At 33.2% G+C, this 21,425-nt stretch overlaps 1 protein-coding gene across 8 annotated transcripts in view; it reads right to left on the bottom strand.

Annotated features, from left to right (window-relative positions):
• Positions 1 to 21,425, bottom strand: part of LOC135836616 (protein dead ringer homolog) — a 141,207-nt gene that overhangs the window by 76,141 nt on the left and 43,641 nt on the right. For 3 of the 8 annotated variants that reach the window (XM_065351560.1, XM_065351558.1, XM_065351562.1), the window contains one exon: positions 1,096 to 1,425. In XM_065351560.1, the coding sequence (XP_065207632.1) occupies positions 1,096 to 1,425 (330 nt within the window). The other 5 variants (XM_065351555.1, XM_065351557.1, XM_065351556.1 and 2 more) reach the window with 5 other exon arrangements.

The raw sequence follows: 21,425 nt of genomic DNA on the forward strand, positions 1-21,425 counted from the left end.
CCTTTCTCGAAGCTTTTCTTCGAAGAATTTCAGCTGTCTAGTCTTAAAAAATCGTCCAACGGTCATTTGAAAATCACCCTTTGATACAATATAAATATCTTTATGATCTCGAGACAACTGCATCACTCAATAGCAACCAAACACACACTGAAATATTGACGATGAAGCAACGAACACGATAATATGATAAGCTTTATTAGACACCCGAATAATTTACCAATCCCAAGTTTGAAAAAAATTATAATATCTATAAATGGAAAATCGGCTACACGATCATGTCTGGAAAAGGACCTAAACTACGTAGAGATAGAAAAAATAATAACAAAAAGATGCGACCGAACATTGTTCGACATCCGTAAGTTTTTTTGACCTTTTATATTAAGACATGTCTCTGGCGCTGATCAATGCCGATATTCATTTGAATGGAGAATGTCCTTTACCTTTTCACCCCGCGACGTCCGTGCAGCGGTGATTTCAACAAATATAGTCGTACTACATATGAACTCTTTAAACATATTTATTATACTCGTATACGTATACGTAAGATATAGAGACATACACCTACGATTCTTATCAATTGTTTTCACACCTATGCACCCTCGACTCGATGGCCAGCGCAGCGCCGCCGCGTGAGAAAAGTATTAAAATAATCGCACACGGTATATTACTCTATCTAAGTATCTGTCTCATTCTTACTCAGCTATATAATATAGGATGGTGATGGTTATTCTCTTTACCAATGCAGCGGCGCGGACATTTACCCCATGAGAATAGTCGACGTGTTGGGCACACGGAGTTATCATATAGACAACAAACAAGGTAGTACTGTAGATGTACCCTTGCTTCCTTGTTGGGATACCTATTTCGGTAAACGCGAGGTGTTTATCATATTTCATGACAGGTGGTAGATTTGAGCGGCAATGAACTTGAGAAATTGTACATAAACGAATATAGAGATAGATACTCGTATAGAGAGACCTATAGGTAAATTATAAACGTTTCTCCCATCTCCCCCCGGTACAATTAACCAGCTGCGATAATGTTGCGGTTATTATACGCGCTGCCTCTGTGGCTAATTTAATCAGTGCATCTTACCTGTTTGAATTGCTCTTCGAAACTCCACGAATTTTGGTGTATAGGTGAAACAGATTCCTCTCTGGATTGTCTGGAAGAGACGGACGCGCTGCGTTTCATATGCGCTGGCGGAGGAGATTGAAAAGTTGGCGAGCTACGGTTGTACGGCTGAGGAGAACTTTGCCTTTGAAATTGGTGATGCGGCGATGGTATTCTGGATGGCGGAAGTGACTGAAATGATGTGCCGGGCTGCATCATTGATGGATTTAAGCCGGGTATGTTGGGAAGATTCGCCGATGGGAACTGTTGTTGGTAGGAAGCAATCGTTTGTAGATATTTGTTTAATGTGTACTGTAATCAGAAATTTAAAAGAAAAAAAATCATGTTAATGTGGCTTTAGAAGAGATGAAAATTTTACAGTTATACTGTCTTGTAATTATTTAAAAACGGTTAGAAACAACATATGTATGGATATAGAAATTGTTTCCAAGTCATGACAGTATGAGATTTAAGGTTCAATTTGTGCTTAGTTGGAAAATTTCAGTTTCTCACCGAAAAGGATGGCTGATTTTGTTATAAAAAGGATGAGAATCGATGCAGAAGAAAATAAAGTTTTTGCCAATCATTTTCAATGGATACTGAATTCAACCTACATTTTCTCAACTCAAAACTCCTACTTCAACCACAACACCTTATAAAATAAAATCAAATAATACATTTGTTACTCAAGTCCAGTAACCATAGAGTGGCCATTACTTCAAAATTAAAACATCAAATTTAAAGTACTTAATATTATGAAAAAAAGACACCAAAACAGATTTTCTGAGACTGAGACACCATCGCCATGTCCCATAAGGAAAACAGGAGCCATTTTTAAAAGTGCTCGTCCATTTCATCTTTAATTTTTCAAAATAAGGCTATATCGGCGTGTCCTTGAAAATCTTCTGAAATCAATCGAGGGGAAGAATGACTCACAGATTTTAGGAGTGCAGTTTGTGTACCCCCTCAAAAATAATTCAGAATAGCATTTTTGAACACTACAACGAGCAATGTCCTTTCGATCAGATTTTATACTCATCAGTCTAAGATTTTAGAATTCTGTGGGATAATTTTATTAGGATGCATAGGTACTTTATCACTCTTCAATTTGAAAGATACAGAAAAGGTTCCTCACAAGCGAAGTATTTCAACCGACACAACCATTTTTGGACTGGACAAACGGTTATCTAACGAGAACCCCAAAATACACAACCAGTCAAAATTTCGAACACTGAAATTCATTTTTTGATTTTTGACGAATTTCTAAAAATTCAAATTTGGTCCAAAAATGGAGAAAAAACAAAATATCACCAAATTAACTTAGAACGATGAAATTTGGTTTACATTCCATGTTCGACTTCCTGAGTTAATTGGTGATAGTTTCGAATTGTTGTAGAGCCTCCAGCAGATTTTAGGATTCTCCAGTTTTCGAAAAAAAAAGACTGTAAGCGAGCTGAAAATGAAATTTGCCACCTCTGAACAGAACTCGGATTCACAATCGTTGTGTTTCTTTCGATAATTCAGGCACATAAGTAGGTATTTTCAAAATCTTTTTATGTATGTCGGTTCAAATTCAAAATTTTTTGGAGTGATTTTTTCGGTGGTGGGGAAGGGAGGGAGAAAAAATCAAAATCCGCCAGCGATTCCAGAACGGTTTGAAACCATCACGAGTGGACTCGAGAGATCGAATATAAAGTATACCAACCAAACTTTAGCTTTTTTTCATTCATAAATACGCGAAAGATGATTATGATTTTTTCATTTTTTCCAAAAATATGGATTAGAACCGACATGACATAAAAAGATTATCATAATTGATTCAGAGGGTCTCCCCTATGATCGTTGAATCAAACTGATTCGAAAATGATTCATCAAGGATTACCTCTTACGCAAAAACTCATCGCATTTGACCTCCCACCTTCTCCTCTTCCGAAGGTATCGTGTCTTATAATATACTTACATCAAAACTTCAATAATCTTTGAAGAGGATGCGGATGCGTGAAATAAATATTGAGATTTTCACAGATTATGGGCATTTTGTGTGAGTAGATCCACCTAAGCCATACGCAGTTCTGTTTTTGAAATTTTTATTTCACATTTTCTCATGAGAAGGGGAAGAGTATCAATCTTTAAGTAAGTTCTTTTCGATTTTGTTTCTCTTCATTTTCTTGACACACCCCATTATTTTTTCTCAAGAATTTTTTGGAGAGAAAAATACTGAAATTATAAAAAATTTATAGCTAAGATGAAGTAAGGAACCTTCAAAAAAATTACAGGCACCTAAAAGCATACAAAATCCTCATTTAAAGAGTGATTTATTTTTTCTAAAATGCAGCTCTTGGAATATTTAATGATAAAAATTTTGAAGTTTTGTCATTTTTCGTAACAAAGAATCAAGTACACTTGAGTACTGGGATAAAATAAATTTTCCTCCTGTACAGATTCATTTGTATTTTTTTTTCATAGCAGCCCTCGTTTCCAAAACAACGCTCAGGTTTTTTTTGTTTTGTTTTTTTTAGCTTCAAACCAAACCTCCCCTCTACATATTTTTTGCAAACATTCATCTTCAAAGACTGAAAAAAAAAGAAAAAGAAAACTAGATGATACTTTATTTTTTCAGCTCAAAAAATAAAAAAATTCAACGAACACGTCACCCCCCCCCCTCATAAAAAATCTTCTAACTTTTCAACCTTTAAAAAAATTTAAAAATGTGAGGAGAAAATTAAAAAAAAAATTACTGTATACAAATCCTAAATAATGTTCACCATCCATGAAAATTTCGAAAATTTCATGCTCCTGTCTCAAAAAAACAAATTTATTTATGCTTTGATGTACGAGAAAGCAATATTTCCGGAAGCGTAGAGAGTGGGAAATCAAAAATTGGTGCACAAAAAAATTTTTACTTCAGGGACAACCTTTTGGCCCATAATTGACTCAATTTCACTCAAAGGCTGATTCCACGGTGTTACAGAGAAGTGAGAGGCTCATTGTGTTTTTTGTTTTCAAATGTTAGTTATAGTTTTAAATCCTGATTTATTCAATTCGATTGAGCAAATCTAATTACACCTAATCGCCTATCGGTGCCTCATCGTCCGTTGTGTGAATTCCAAATCATCACACACCTTGATCCCCAGCGTACACCTCGAATATATAACCAACAACAAAACTACACTATACAGGTATGCCGAGTATTTAAAACGATCCAGTCTGACTATAATCATTCATCAAACCCGAACGCGACGATCTAATTTTTTGTACATCGTTCTCACATCTTAGTATAATAATTTGATCGAAACCCGATGCGCGGTATAATTAAAGCGAATCGGTCTACGTAAACTTATACGATTTTCTGTGCAGTCAAACGGTAGCCTATTAAAACGATAACGTTTAATAAGCGGTTACCGATGGGCTGGAATTATTATTGAATCAATGAAGTCACGAATTTATTTGAATTTAAGCGGACTACTGTTTTTCGACGTAGCACAGAAATGGTTAAAAGAGAAGTCTCAAGTTCGTCCGATCACGCTAACACAAATTAAATATTCATTTAATGAGAGCCTTGCTCATCTATTTAACGATGAATAACAATAAAATTAGTTTTGATCGGTAAAATAAAGGGGGAAAAAACTTCGTTCGAAGAGCTAGCCTAAGCAGTGTAGCTCAAAACTGTATCGATTTCATACATAATACCTACTCGTATTTATTCACTTTACAAAGGTATTTTAACTTATAAGGTTCGCTCGACTGAAATTATTTCGCGCGAGCCTTCTCTAATGCCTCCAGTTGCGGAGAGAAAATTTCCAAGAATTTTTCATCGAATAATACTCTCATCATCGTAAAACAGGTAGCCGCACTAAACGCGGAATCGACATCGTTGTGTGGCTCAATTCGATTATATTTACATGGGTACACGAACTTACTTATGTTACTAGCAATGGAGGAGCGGTGAAAAGTAGATTTACTGAGAGAAAAATCTCATGGTTGGTAATGTGCGGTAGATTGGACTCATGAGGCGCGTATAACTAGATAGGCTATATGGAAATAGAGGGCGTTTATGGTAGCCAGATACACATTTATATTTATACGCAATCGGAAAGTAAAAGGTTATTACCTATTTGGTAAATAATACACGGGTCGCTCGCGCGCATTATATGCAAATGATACAGCACTAATCGTAATTTCCCATACAGACGAAAGCTCTTCAAAGATGATACTAATTCGTCTGCCAGTTTATATACGATTATTACGAAGAAAAGGGGAGAATAATAAATATAAACGAATGATCGAATATATCGAAGAGGCGCCCGCGAACCGAATTACAGTCGCTTCTACCGTATTCGTTATCCGGTTCGAAGCAACGTTTCTGTGGAAATGAAATAAATCGTGATAGCTGGGAGTCGGCTCTCGCGTGCGACACGACATGTATTAGCCTAAGAAATAAAAAAGGAAGGAAAAAAGTAGAGAAGATCTGTATCTCTATAGAACGCGGGCTTTTTCTTCTTTTTTTTTTCTTAAACCGCCTACCTCAAAATTACTCGCTACTGGTATTACTTATACACACCATGGGCTATAGAATGATTATAAAAACCTGTTGCCGTGCATTCTTATCCTATACCATATACATACAATACGATATACGACGAGGTGCCGCACAGAAAAGGATCGTTAAGGAGGATAGTAAAGGTATATGGCGAATAATCACTTACGTTACCCTATTGTTGCGTTCGTAGGCTCCTTGGAGTGAAATTTTGACTTGAAAAAATTTGCACTTTATGATCAATTAATTTGAGGCTAAATATTGACCAGGTCTAGATGATTGCCATGGTAAATACAATCAAATCATAGATACGTCCAAAAGGAAAGGAAGTGGGGGATAAGGGTCACAGATTACAGACCATTTACTAATGATAATACAGGATTCGAATCCAAATAGGACAAAATTTCACTGGGTACTCAATATTAATTCAAACAACCCTTACAAACGTTCAGGGAAACAGTAAGACCATTTTTCATTTCGAAATTCTTTACTTAGGTACATCAACATGTGTTTCTAACCCTCGCCGTTCACCTCTGTTCATTTGTGAGATCAGTTATTTAAAGAATTAAAGAAAACCGGAAATTTTTCGTAAAAAGGTCTTTTCTGAAGCTTCAAATTCAACAAAAAAATGTATCTAAATTTGTCATAATTTCTTATTACAAAATTTATAATTTAAAAATTTGGTAAGTTTTTTATTCACTTTGCAAAAATTCCTTCACCCAAAAATGAGGAGTAATAAGTTCAGAATTAAATTTAAATCAATTTTAAAAAATTATTTCCAGCATAAAAAAAATAGACAGCAAGTAATTTGAGAAAATTTCATAGAATAGGTAACTTATGGGGTTATCAGAATAAAAATTCAACATTTTGAAGATTCGGAATCATTCTTTCATTTCATTTGATTGGTATGGAAACCAAAAAATCGCAGTTGGAGCTGAAATCATAACTCAAATCAAATTCCAAAACTTGAATAAGTATAGATAACGCATGCATAGAAATTTTGAAAAATACTTTGCTAATCTGCGGTAAGTTAGGTGCGTAAAGTAAAAAGCTCATTTAAAGAATGGCAACAACAACAACAACGAAAGGGGAGGTCTGTGTAATGTTATAAGTAAGTACCTCGGTAAATGTGTTCATTTCATGTACGTATACTTAAACGTTTCCAACGTTTAGTAACACGAAAGCCAAATAGATACCTAGTTGCACTTTTAACAGCACAAGTGTAATGGATGATACAAAGAAGTTAACAACTCGTTTCGATTTGTTAAGTGTGTTGTCAGATTATGTCATGCGATTTAATGCGTCCGTTGTTTTTACTACTAAAGAGACAGAATGAACGGTGTTTACGTTCGTGTTCGTTTGAGGATAACATTTTTATTGGATGCGGTGGGTTGGAAATGCATGCTGATTGACGAATGAACCGAGTTTTTGGCAGATTTCAAAGTTAAGTGAGGTGAGGGTGTGGAGAGAAATGAGTACTTGAATTTTGAATATTATGCAAAACGAATGAGAAATGCCAGAAGTTATCAAGGTCACCTGTCAAAGGGATGCGCAATGAAAGGGGTAACATGCCATATACCCACATACCCACATACCCTTATTCAGTTCTTCCAACTCTGATTAAAAATGGTGGAGGGAAGGGGGGATTATAATACTCAAGAAAGTTCAAGGATGAATATTCTAATATAACTTTTGAAAACAAACAAAAAACGTCTTTCATAAAAATTGCCTGTCTCTAAAATTGAAGGAGTTAGAGAAAGATGAAAGTTTGTAGGTATTTAGAAACATGCTAAAAAAATTAAAGCTTACAAAAATGATTTTTGATCGACTTTTTTCTAGTTTCTCAAGATAAATTTCGATGTAGTGTATCTTTTGCAGATGAGCAGACCGGATTTCTCAATGATTGAGTAAGACCACGTGACCACTTGAAAATTTTGGGGAAAAATACTCGTAATAAAAAATATACATAATTTTAAGGATTTTTTCAGCTAAAAAACGAAAATAAAATGAAAACAGGACTTCTAGAATTCTGCTAAGCACCAAAAAAGATTCGTGGTTTATCAATTTATGAATTTGTGTTTATTTTGAATATTTTGAATTGGAAAAAATTAGAACAAAAATCGATTTGACACGAAATCTCATTTTTTTTTGCATGAGTTTCAGGACTTTTTTGAAGAAAAGAGCTTCTGAAAATGCATCACAAAGCCAAATTTCAAGTATTGAATATTTCATTTTTCAATTTTCGACGAGTTTTTGAAAATTTAAAATGGTCCATTTTTCATTAAAAATATTAAAAATTGAAAAATTGAGAGTTGCTTGAAGTCTTATTTTTGATTCTTCGAATCGGTCACTGGTAGTTTAAAGCCCTTTTGGAACTTTCTCTAGCAGATTTTTCAACTGTCCAGTTTTGTGAAAATTGTCGTGAAAAAGAACCAAAATTAAATTCAGTAACTTTTCAGCGCGGGAAAACATAAAAACTCACTTTGGGCCTTAAAAAAGCTCAAAACCACCTCCAATCGATTTGAAAAGTCAAAAATAAGGTAAATACTGAACCAAATTTCAGCTTCACAACTCAATTTTACCAAATTTCCATTTTGCCATGAAAATTTCGGCGACTTTGAATTTTTAAAAATCCACCAAAAATCAATAAGTAAATGAAATTCAGCCACTGAAATTTGAAAATTATCAATTTTTGATGCCAGAAGTTGGTTTTGTAAGCACTGGCATGTTTCAAATTTGAAAATTATTTTTTATAAATTTCAATTTTAAATAAGAAAAGAAAATTTGCCTCAGCGAAGCGAAAGAAGGAGTTTATAGGTAGCATTATTTATTATGCGAGAAGTCGATTTTTCTAGTTCTTGACATTTTCCAAGTTTGAAGAGTAATTTTTGAATAATTTTCAAAAAGAAGACCCAAAAGCTCTGGAATATCAGGTAATAAAAAGTGCAGAATTGTAACGCGTTCAAAAAATTATTCAAGAGCATTTTCGATATGATAAGTTTATTTTTTTCAGCTCTGACTTTTTAAAAATACTTACCTAATTGGAACAATAATTTTTTCAAAATTTAAATTCTGGAATAGAAAAGAAAATTTAACCGGAGCCAAGCGAGGCAAAAACTTTGAAAAATATGGGATTCGAGAAGTAAAACGACGTTATTTTCATGAAAAAAATCAGGTTTTTTGGACTAATTTTGATATTTTTGAAATTTCAGTTAAAAGCCTCTTTTTCAAAGTAAAGTAAATCTGAAAAGGGAAAAAATGATGGCCGAGCGAAGCGAGGGAGAATTTTTTGAAAATTCACTAGTCATAGTACCTAGTTATATAAGAAAAGGGTTCTAGACGTAAGTATTTAAAGTTGAAATTATATTTTTCAAATTTTCCACTACTTTTCAGTCAGAAATCACTACTTTTTCACTACTTTCACTACCTATCCTGTTAGATAGGTACCCTAAAAAATTGAAAATAAAAAAAAAACGGAAAAAGTTATCACTTTACGCTATAATGTTACTTTATTTTATTTGAGTTGATTTTTTAAAGGGCATCTCGACAAAATGAAATTGTTGAAAAATGCATGGATGAGTTTTCTACAAATCAAGGAGACATCAACAGGAGAAGGAGGGATAATATTCTGAGAAAATTTGACGCAGGAAACGGCAGAAAAACAGCTTGGATTTTCACTCTCTGATATTGGTAGACACACTGTCTTTTTGAAACATTTTTCTTGCACTAATCAAAATATGTTTAAAACACTGGGAAAAAGTCTAAAAAATGAAAAAAAATCAAATTGAACGATTTCATTTTTAATGCGAAAAAAATTTTGGCGGAATATCTAAAAATTGAATTATTTTTTTGATTTGAAAAACAAAACGGACATTTTTCAATGTTATCTAACAGTCCTGTTCATTAATCTCAATTTTTTTCGAAAAACGTTTTAAAAAATTGTTTTTTCATCTTTCAATCAAATTTTGAAAATTTTCATTCATTTTTTCCTTTTTTTTTCAGAATTTTGAGGGAAATGTTTGAACTGAAGTGAATGATTTGCCCTCTACCCTCTCGCTCAAAAACCTGAAATATTAGTGAAAACGTCTTGCTATAAAAGTACTGGATAACATATAAAAATTAATTTAAAAACACTCCAAAGCGAGAAAGGAAAAAATACCCCAAAAAATATACCTAATCAAAAAAATGTTCGAAAATTATTCATTTCCTGGTACTTAATGAGAAAAATGTCCGTATTGAATAGGCACAGGAAAGTTTGAACTAATAAGAAATACACTGTAGACAACGAAATAATATACTAATTTCAATTAACAACCCTTTCGATCACGTGTCATCGCGTATATCGATTAAAGATTTAATTTCGTGTATGTAAATGTATCAGCTTACTTGGGTACGTTAAATGAAACCTGTGCAATGCAAGCAGACGGAATCAATCAAAAAATCACCCATTTTCATAAGTTAGGTAGGATACCGCATATAAATGGCTAATCGTCGTATAATAATTCTGCAATTAATATCATAAATCAAATTACCTTTAAGCGGTTTACCTTCCCGAAGAGAAACCTTTTAATTGAATACCTTAAGTATACTACCATATCCTATACCATATACCTACAATACATACAAGTTGGAGAATATTTCGCAAAACAATTCTTAATTGATAATATCGATTATTAAAAACATACCGAACGATTCAAGGTAAAGCACGCATCAATCGATATAGTATGCACGCACGTACCTACTTTTTATATTTAATTCCTATTAAACAATTTCATCAAAATATTGAAAGGGTAAAAATATGACAAGCGAAACAAAGAAAAAATTTACACTAAAAAAAAAAGCACGACGATCATCGAATCAACAACTCTCGCGATAGTAGGCTAAGGCTACAAAACACAACCCTCCGAAACATGTAATCACCTAATAATTTACCCACAGCACAGCACCGATGGCTAATGTAAATTGATACGTTACAAGAAGTAATTCGGCAGCGGCGCCGAATTTCTATGTCCAAATGAACGATGATTTTTTATAACTTATTTTTTTATCATCCAATCGATACACCATAATACTTATAGACAAGTTGGAATATTAGTTCGTGTAATGGGAAGACAATACCATCATCTTGGCAGAAGCTATTATAAAAACCCATCAAGTCAGATAAAGCAAATCGATAAAACTTATTCATCTCGAATAAAATGTCATCGAAATTTCTTCGTAAACGACCTGAAACATGTTAGTGTGTGCTTGATGAACGTCGTATTATGTATTTCGATAAACATACGTTAAACCAAATCGTTATACTGAATGACTACGTGTATAATACGTTTTTCTACAGTGTTTTATCGCGATCCCGGCGTATACCCTTCTACCTTACACCTCTTCTATATCGACATATCATCACAAGCTTGCGTATTAATGTTGCCATTACGATACTTTGACAATAATAGATTCCTATTAGGCATCTACTGTGGATTGTGGAGGAAACGAGGATGAAAAGGATTTAATTGATCGTACTCACCAAAACTTGCTGAAAAAGTGTATTCTCTGGTACGCACCTGCACGTACGTAGAGTTACTAGTCTAGCCAGGTAGGTATCGATGTTCAAACATCGATGGCGTATTACAAGTACCTACCTATTACTCGAGGGAGAAACCGAGGAAAAAACCATACGCGGATCACAATTCACGACACGTTAATTTGTTACATGTGCATACGCTATTTTAATTAAAAACCATATTTTAAGTTCACTCGCAAGACTATAAAATTAACACCTTTTCAATGTTGAATTTTGTCGAGAGGAAAATTTCGATTTTTCATATTAATTGACGAGCACGAGGCAGCTATAGGCAGGCAGGCGAAACGTATGTTTTTAAAAAATTTGTCGAACGTCAACCGAATACGTATTTATCGAAGAATTAAGCGCGATAAATGAGAAATTCTCATCAGTTCGCGTTAATTAAGAAGCACATAGGCATGCCTATACCTACGGTTGTTTGTTGATCGCTTTTTGCAATTTTTTTTCTCTTTTTTGTTCGAATTTCAAAATAGATATCGCGAGCGAAGAAAAATGTATTTTACTAATGATTCGAGAGATATATGTGTACGTACATCGTGTAATATCGTTGATTGAACAGCTAACGAATTCAGTCGTTTTCTATTTTTTTTCTATTTCCAAGTTCATTTATCAAAACACCTTGGTATTAAATTACGAGAGAGAAGCAGAAGTTACAGGTATAGAATAATAAAAGCGCGATTACGAAATTTCAAAGTTATAGCGCAAATAAACTGAGAAAATACGTCAAGGAAAATGATGAGCTCGACTACGCGATGAATTTTCTCAACGTTGATTGAAAAATTCCTTCGTGTGGTTGCGAGAGTTTTCAACGAACGAAAATGAAAATTTAACAAGTAGGTCGATGATCTGTACGACTTGACTTTCGGCGTCAAGCAATTTGTATCATTTTGCAGTGAGAAATATAGGTTTACATACAAATGGTGTGGATAAATTTCTTGTGAGAAAAGTAGCACAAAATTTAACCCCTTTCTTGCGGAATCAGTGTTCAGTGAAAATCCAACCAAAATTTCAGTCATCTAGACTAATATTATAAGTTCTTGAAATCGGTTTCAGAAATCTTGAAAGTTGGTCAACAAAATAGGAAAATAGAAATTTGGTATTCCAAAACACAATTACTTATTTTGTCCCACCTTCCTACCAAAAAAAAACTTGTATTTTATCAAGTATTAAGGCCTACAGGTACTGAAATTTTAATACTATACAGGGAAATCTCAACGAGTAGGTAATATACCTACGCGAACACGTGTGAAAAAATCAACTTTCACAAACATTTAGCATTTTTACGAAAATCCAGAATGTATAACTCATTGTCAGCCTAATTTGTATTTTGTTTGTACGATAAAATTTAAAAAAATGGTGTTCCATGCCAGAGCTTTCAATGATACCTAAAATTTTCAAAAAGTAAGTATAACTATAGGTGATACCTGGTTCACGTATAAAAATGTGTAATTTTCAAGAATGTAGGTATTTGGAAAAATTTTAGAATGAAGAATTTTTCATCGATTTTTCTGCAGGTTTACAGGTTAATCAATTCTCTACAACTTTTTTTTGGCGAAAAGTTAGTGGGGGTGGAGGAGTGGTGGGAGCGGTTTGAAAAAAATTATGAGATGTTCAGAAAACGTGAGAAAAATTTTAGGTTTTTGGTTCGAATTTCAACTTTTAAATCGATTACAAATGGGAAAAAATTGGTTGATTTTTTTTCTAATTACCTAAGTAAAAATAAGTAAATCAAAGATGTGTTGGAGAAAAGAAGAGCTCGCATTTTTTTAAATCTTTTGAAAACATTTTTTTGGGGAGGAAATCTAAAAATGTTGAACACAGAATCCAGATAGAAAAATGAAGTTCGATTCAGAGATCCAAAATGTACGCTTTCGTTTGGCATCAACCCACAACTTTTTACGAATCCCTTCCCTAATTTTTCCAAAATCGGAGATCAGTCACTCTAGAGATGTACTTATCTAAATCAACAACGACGATGCTGGTTTTCCCCTCAAAATTTTGAATGATTGAATTTGTGAGCCATATAATCCAGTTGACATATTATTACATATTTCGTAAACTTTTCATATTTATATTTGAAAATTTAAAGAAACAACCGTCATCTGATGAACAAAAATACGCTCTGCTGAAAAATTTGTTTCGACATTTTTTCTTGCTGCGATGCCTCGATGTCCAACAACGAGGTTTACTGCAGCGAAATTGAAAAAAAAAGAACTTAACATTCACATAGTACGAGTAAGATGAAAAATGATGCAATTATTGATAAATGTGAAGCTGAAATTTGTTCAAAATTCAGCACAATTTGACAAAAATTGTCCATAATATTTAGGTAGAGTAGATAGGTGAAATTTTTTTATTCCTAATATCAATGCGGGTATTTTCTAAATTTTACAATAAACACCGAAGGACTTTTCAACACCATGAGACAAGAAATTGCTAATAATTCTTTGAAAACCTTAATCCAAGAACAAAAGGATTAATCAGCATTCGAAGAAAAAAAACAATTCTTTTTTCTTAATCTTTCAATTTAAAATGATAGGGTAAGAAAACTGAATTTCAAGATCAAAAATTCTGAACGTTAACTCACTTTTCTGACGAGTTATGAATTTTCAAAAGGTTTTACTTTTTGAGGCCAAACTTTAAAAAATTGTAAGAAGTGCAGCCATGAAAATCAACTTTTTCTCACATCAAGAACAATATATCACGTGTAATGAAAACGAAATAAGTATGTACCTGCAAAATTAAAATAGGTATACATAGTAAAAATTTACCGACGAGCTTCCACCTTCAGGTATTTTTTCGAGCTATCAATTTTTTCAAAGCTTTTGCTCTTGTTTCGCTCGAGATGAGTTGAATTCGATTGACCAAGTTTTCTGATATTTTAAAGAATGGGGAAATAAACTTGAGAAATTCGCGAAACACTAACGACTAAATATTGAGAAATTCAATTTTTTTGCATAAAAGCACTGTTTTTGAAAATTTGAAATTATTATTCGGTATTTCTGTTTCCAACTCTTCTGTTTACAGAAAAAATAAATGTTCATAGGTACCACTTCTGAAAAGAATTTTACAGAAATTCATTCAAAATAGGTACCTACAACTTTGACGAAAGTACTCTTATCTTTAAAGAAATGATAAAACATTCGAAAGAAAAAATCAAAAATAATTTGAAAAAAAACTAACGAACTTGATTAACTAAATAATTACCACACATGACACAAAAATACTGTTTTTTTTCATTATTTTGTAACCAGAACTCAAAAATGAATTAGATATTACTTATACCAGACCTGTAAGATCAATAAATCTGTAACATCGAGTCGAAGATCTCAACATACGAGCTCACTTAAGCTAAATTTTCTCAAAATGAGCACCACCAACGCCGAACTCTATAGTTTAAAAACAACTAACTGAACTCTGAAGAATCACTTACAAACATATCATCATTCTGCAAAGGATACATCGTCCCAACATCATTCTGCGTAGGCGAAGCTAACATCATCTCAAAATCTTCCATTTCCACTTTTTCACTTCACGAGTAGAACCACAACTAAACGCACGTTGTTGACAATTAAAAATCCGCACTGAATTGAAAAACCCTGTTAATACGGCTCGAAAATGTATCACTTTCTTACACATTCGCATTAAAACCGGAACTGACGAGTGACGATCACATCACGAGTGTCGAATGATAATATATTTCAAGAGAAAAAAAATCGCAAACACCCCACCAAACACTTTTATTGAATGTTATCAAAGGCTCTCGCCTCTTCGTCCTTTCACAAGCCAGGTAGAATTAACTGCATTGACATGCTTTCTTTTATTGTACCACCTCCTACAAATTTGTATAGAGAATTCTAGGTAAAACATCATCAGATGTATTGTAGATAACGCTAGTAGACGAATACTTAGTGATGAGGGCGGGAGGGAAGTGGTTCATCAACCTGATAAGATTCATTGTAGTTCCAGCAACAGCAAAATAAAACAGTTACCATTTCTTATACCTAACCTACAATTTCAATAAGAAATTAAGTAAAAGTTGAATCGAATTGATTTTAGTCTGACGTTCGACTGGTCCTTAAAGAATAGCCCTAGCCCATTATCTAGACACCGATTTTTATTCGAATCACAGTTTCGCTAATTTTTACCAAATTCTTGGCTCCTTTTACGTTTTCAAAAATATAGCAGACTACGATAATACACCTACTAATTCGTATTTCGCTTCTCATATCTACGATACCTCAAGTTTGCATCGATACACAAACTCAACCACTAGAAAAACTTGCCGATCGTATTCGGTATTCGTAATAAGTATTTTGCTCGTAAATGTCTGTTATTTTTACGCTATCATATTTCAAGAAACATATATCACACATGACAAAGAAATCATATAAAACTAATCAAACATACCTTAACGACTTATCAATCAAACTAGAAGTAGGCGCCAGGTTGTTTCACGCCATTTAATTGCGTTAAAACATACAAAATATCCGAAGAAAAAAAACTTGCCGACGGTATTTTTACGACAACGTTGTCGATGACAACGGTGCGATTAATCGTACAAGTATTTTTTTCTTTTTGCTTTTCGAGTAATTAAAACCTGCGTATAGGTACGTGGTGTATAGATAATCGACCTAATAAATTTTTGTTGTGATTTCATCATTGTCAAATTCTCAATATTTGTAAACGATTCGAGTGGTTGGTAAAATAGCGTGTAACTTTTCGCCAACTTCCTAACGTATGGTTTGTTGACGGTCGAAACGACCTTGAAACTTGAGTTAGCAAGCAGCCGGCAGAAGAAATTTTTTACAGATGATCTTTCTCATACAAGGTAGAGGTACACGTAATGTGGTGTTGAACAAAAAAAATCACAGAAACTTAATAAATGAGGAAAAAAATAACTATTTGAAAAAATTGAAAAATTGCAAATTTATTTTTTTTAGGGATGAGAGGGAATTGTATTTTCACAATTTAGCTTTAATCAAAAATTTTATCTTCATTTCCCAACCAAAGATGACGAAACCGATGAAATGTTTTCGATCTCAGTTGAAAGTTTTCTCAACAGATAAGTTTTCACTTTTGGTCTTACTTAGATTAGTGATCCACTTCATTGGTTTGAGACTTATAGATTTTGGGTTTTGGGTTTTCAGTTTTTTGTCTCTCTCCTCCCCTGACCCCCTCCTCAATATCAATTGAAGGCACCTGCAGTTTTAGATGATTTTTTCACGATTTTATGTCATTTCAATATATTTTTTAACACTATTTCAAGCACTTTAAGCAAATTTCACAAAATTTTTATTACTTTTTGGAAATTTTTTCAGATTTTTATGCTTTTGAGAGTGTTTTTACGTCATTTCAACTCATTTTTAACGCTTTTTCATAGGCTGAGAAAATTCCAAAATTGAAGTCAAAAATTCACATTTTTAAAAATAGGTAGGTATTTCAATCCTCTGGTACAAAAAAATGCATTGATTCATAGATTACTTTTTACTGAAAAATTCCTCAAAAAATGTGACACTTGTAATGTGAATGTGACAATCCAACATACTCGTATTTTAGATTCATGTAAATTGTAAAGTTTATGAAATAATCAAAAATGAAATACTTGGGGAAAATTTTGAATACATGCAAGTATACATGAAGATGAAGAAAAAATGTGTGAAAAGCTGTTCCTATTCCTAATTTGTGCAAGGATTTATGATTTGCTATAATTTATCTGTCAAGTGTTATGCTTTGTAAAAATTTTACTAATAAGTATATTTTTGTTGAACTTTTGTTATATTTTTGTGAATTTTGCTACACTTTTGTTGAGATTTTGTCGTGTATTCTTTGCTATTTGTTAATTTTTTTTTGTTAATTTAATTTCTGTATTGTTGACGTTGAAAGCCAATATGCCGGATGTTGTTACAAAATAAACTTTTCATAATGGTGATGATGACAAAAAAGATTCTCATTTATTTATTTGGATAAGATTTGATCAGTAAAAAATGACGAGATCTGATCGGTTCAAAGTTTTGATCCGATTAGATCTGTTTAAACCTGATCAGATCCAATCGCCCCCCCCCCAATTTAACACACACACATTTGAAGTGCTTCGACTCCCCAATCAAACCGTAATTTAAAATAATGTCCTAATTTATGGCAAGTTTCAACAAACCCAGATGAAGTTATAGGCAGACATATCACTCGAAGACCTCTTTTGAATGCATATACTTTGCACATACAGATATTGTAGAATATTATAGATATAGGTACATAGTAAAGCACCAAAAACCCATAGATATACATATGTATATCTGAAGGCCGATCAACGAAGTATACATTTCAGAGAAACAAATCTTTTACGATATTTCAAATCAAGGTAAAAGCAGCCCCTTTCAGCTATACGATAGTAAACATACCACACGGCGTACGGATATTAAGGTACCTAAATCCATCTACACGGCGGCCTAGTATAATTAAAAAAACACACATCACCGCGATCCTCATCCACACCATCGGCAGACTCGCGTACCTATAGACTTAAATAAATTGAAACGAATTAAAAAAGAGCAAATAAATTCAGTCGATTCGAAAGACTCGATCGAAGATGTTGGTTTTTATTCGTGCTATCTCTCTTGCTCTTACGAGTTTGGTTTTGGTATAGTTCATATGTGATTACAATACTATAGAAGAATTAGGAGGTGAGGAGGATTGGGGAAGAAATCTTATTTTAAATATTTGTTCTTCCGAGAAGATAATTCACCCAAGCCTTTGTTTGAATATGAAAAAAAAAGGGTTTTGGTTACATGAGACATTCCATATTATAGATGCGGTCTCTTCTGTGTATGTGCCTGACATACGAGAGTGTACCGGTCTGGGTCCGTTCAGTAGTACCAAAGTCACCTCGCGCGAGTTGATAGATTATATTACATTTTGTAAGCCTTCCCTTTTCCTTGTCCTTATATCCTTTTTTTTTTTTCGTTCATTTCTATCCTTACTATAATTTGCTAATAAAGTGTCATCGTCTTTGGATTACTCATAACCGCGAGCTGTAATCATACAACTGATGCTTGATTGTCGTACATGTAAGACGATAGGTAACTACATACATATTTATTTATATTCATTTTTATATTGCATGTAAATCGACTACACATCGAGTACCTATCCTTGTACATCCTTGTACTAAAATGCACCCATATTTCGATACACATACGGAACTCGTAAGGGCGACAAACGAAATTCAAATTATTAGTTGCACGTCTCAAAGGTAAGTACACAATACCTACGCCGAGTGGCTGCTGGTCTTATCAAAATTACGCTGCTGACCAACCGCAACTCGAACAATATAAAACTGGCCGGTGTAATCGAAATTATAGCCTACCTGGTTGATAATTGATTAGGTATTTTTTACGGGCTTTGTGCGTGTTCGTATAGCCATTGAGCATCGTACCTGGTATTTTTTTTCTCGTTGTTTTCTATTCTTACTCGATAAATTCGACAGATGTGTAACGGCTTACTAGATACTTTATAAAATGAGGAAGAGACGATTCGATAGGTGACGCAGATCAAACTTCATATCTGCTGTAAAATGAAATTAATTGATGATTTTGGACTATGGTCGACTATTTATAAGAATAAACTGGTAATTAGAGGTGAGGGAAAGAGTTTGAGCGGTGTAGGTTTCTTTTTACTACAAGATATCAACCTTATAAATATGTTGTGTTTCGACTTGGGAATAAATTAATCGATCAAGCAATAGAATAATAATGATGCAATATTAAACTAGGTTCGAGATACGTCTGCGTACACAACATTAAAAGTTTGAAATTTATTTTCTATTCTCAACAAATTTTAAAACCACATCCACGATCCACAATTTGCTCAAACAAATTCAAAAAATATTATTTCAGGTCATTTTTACATTTTTTCCTCCAAATTTTTGTTTTGTAGACCCTCCCTTCCCTCCTCCTCCCATATTAGTCATTCATTTCTTTTCTGACAAGGGAACTTTATTTTGAACTGATGCATCAATTAGAACGAAACCAAGCTGGATTGGAAAAGCATATCCTAAGATCCTCGTGACCAAAGTTTCAAGTGCTAAAGTTCATTTTTGGATTATTGGATTCGTGAAAGTTTTAAAATTCAAAAAATTTGCTATTTGACGATTTTTCAATTTCTTCATTAACTTTTTTTTTAGGTTAGGAACAAAAATAAATGTTCGAAAGTTATCAGTTTAGCGCCTTTCTGTACCCACCAATAAGTTTTCAATTTTCTCTAAAGATTTTAATTTTCTGTGGAAGGGCTAAAAAATGCAAAGTTCCAGATTTTTTTGATTTTTTTTCTGGGATTTACACGTTGATTAAAAAATTATGTACTGCTAAACTAACACTTCTGAAATTTTGTGGTACCCACTACCCAGTTACCCACTTAAAGCTGTCAAACAAGTGTTGTAGGAGCTTACGTCTATTTTTAGCCCTTCCGAAGCAATTTGAAATTTCTACTGAAAATTGAAAACTCGCTAGAAGCTTCAGAATGGTCGAAATCTGGAAATTTTCGAGTTACGAGGGAGGCTGAAGTGAAGCTATTATTCACACTAGTTCATTTCGTTTGAAAAAAAAAGTATGTTATGCAATAAAAAAAGTGTAAAATCTGTACAAAAATTGCTTTGAATTTTCAAAATTTTTAAAAATTCAAAAACAAATTTAGCCTTTAAAATATGTAATAATTATCATAAAATAATTTAACGAAGCTTTTTTTTGAAATTAAATCAATTTAATTTTGGGACAACTTTTAATTTTTGAATGATTTTTGAACAGATTTTTCTAGTTTTTTTTATCATGAAGATTTTCTATTTTTTCTCAAAGTTCTAAACTAGAAAAATTTCTGCTTCGTTATCTATAATTAAAACATAAAGAGTGCTTCAGCGGTTCTAATTCAAAGGAAAGTTCAGTAGAAAATTTAGGCGAGTATAATTTCATGAAATGATACTAAAAATTTTGAATTTGATTGCAAATGACCAAATTCTAAACGATTTGTTGTTGCTCAAAGTAGCTTACAGAATTGCAAAAAAAAGTTGGAGAGTTTTGACCAAATTTAGAGAGACGACCTTCATTTGAAGATGAAATTCAGCTTCGGAGGGGCATCTAAAGGCATCTAACCTATTTTGGAAAACTTGGTCCAGTTCCAAAAGATATACCTAAAGTTCCAGAGATTCTGTGTCGGCTTCGATTGTCATTAAAATCCAAAATTTCTGAGGTTCTTTTGTGCGCTTGAAAATTTAAAAATGGCTTAAGTATATTTGGGTAAATTTTCGCGTTTTGAAAATATTTTGTTCCCAAATATTACCTACGTATTATTTGCGCCAAAACATCGAAAGATATTATTTTCAAAGCTGGAAGAATATTTTTGCCAACTTTTTGATCACAATTGCCAATTTCAAAAAAATCGAAAAAATAGCTAAAAATAATGTCAAAATTTTCGAGATTTTAAGATTGACAGTGATGACCAAAATTGGATCACTTTATTTCAAAATATCGCCCCAGTTTCATTATTCGAGATGAATTCCTTGTTCTTCATTTTTATCCCAGGGCCTGGATTTTTTCTACATAGCCTGCTCGTAACAACAATGAATATTTTTAATCTTTGAAAATTAGATAATTATGTAGATATGTGGATGTCGTGGGATTTATATTTTTCCTCGCATAAACTCGACATCCGATTCGCGTATCTTAATCTGGCTATATAATCTTCAAACTGTAGGTCTGTTTGTGTGGTTGGAATTGTTTCGTACAGTAAAATAACAAGAATCATTCATCGATTTGAAAAGAATAAAGCAAGATGGAAAATTCAAACGTAGAAAAAATTATCTCCTCGCACATCCTTCGTATTATCTGAATGTACCCGCGACAGTTACCTGCGTATTATTAAAAACAGTAAAAATGAACTTCGAACCATGAAATAAATTTTATACTCACTCCCTTCTTTCACCTTCCACTAATGTACCTACTAACTTAGATTGCTAAACTGAACCATGCTGGGTTTCTTAGCAAAAAACCACGCTAATTGCATAAGCTATGCGCTATACGAATGAACCATAGCACATGTGCTCGAAAAGTACAAAGTACGTAGTTATACCTACATGACACCTTTTCACCATCTCACTGGGCAATAAAACTACACCGGTGAAATTTGTCGGACTCATCACGGAAACCC

Source organism: Planococcus citri, chromosome 2, assembly GCF_950023065.1.
Source record: "Planococcus citri chromosome 2, ihPlaCitr1.1, whole genome shotgun sequence".
Lineage (NCBI taxonomy): Eukaryota > Metazoa > Arthropoda > Insecta > Hemiptera > Pseudococcidae > Planococcus > Planococcus citri.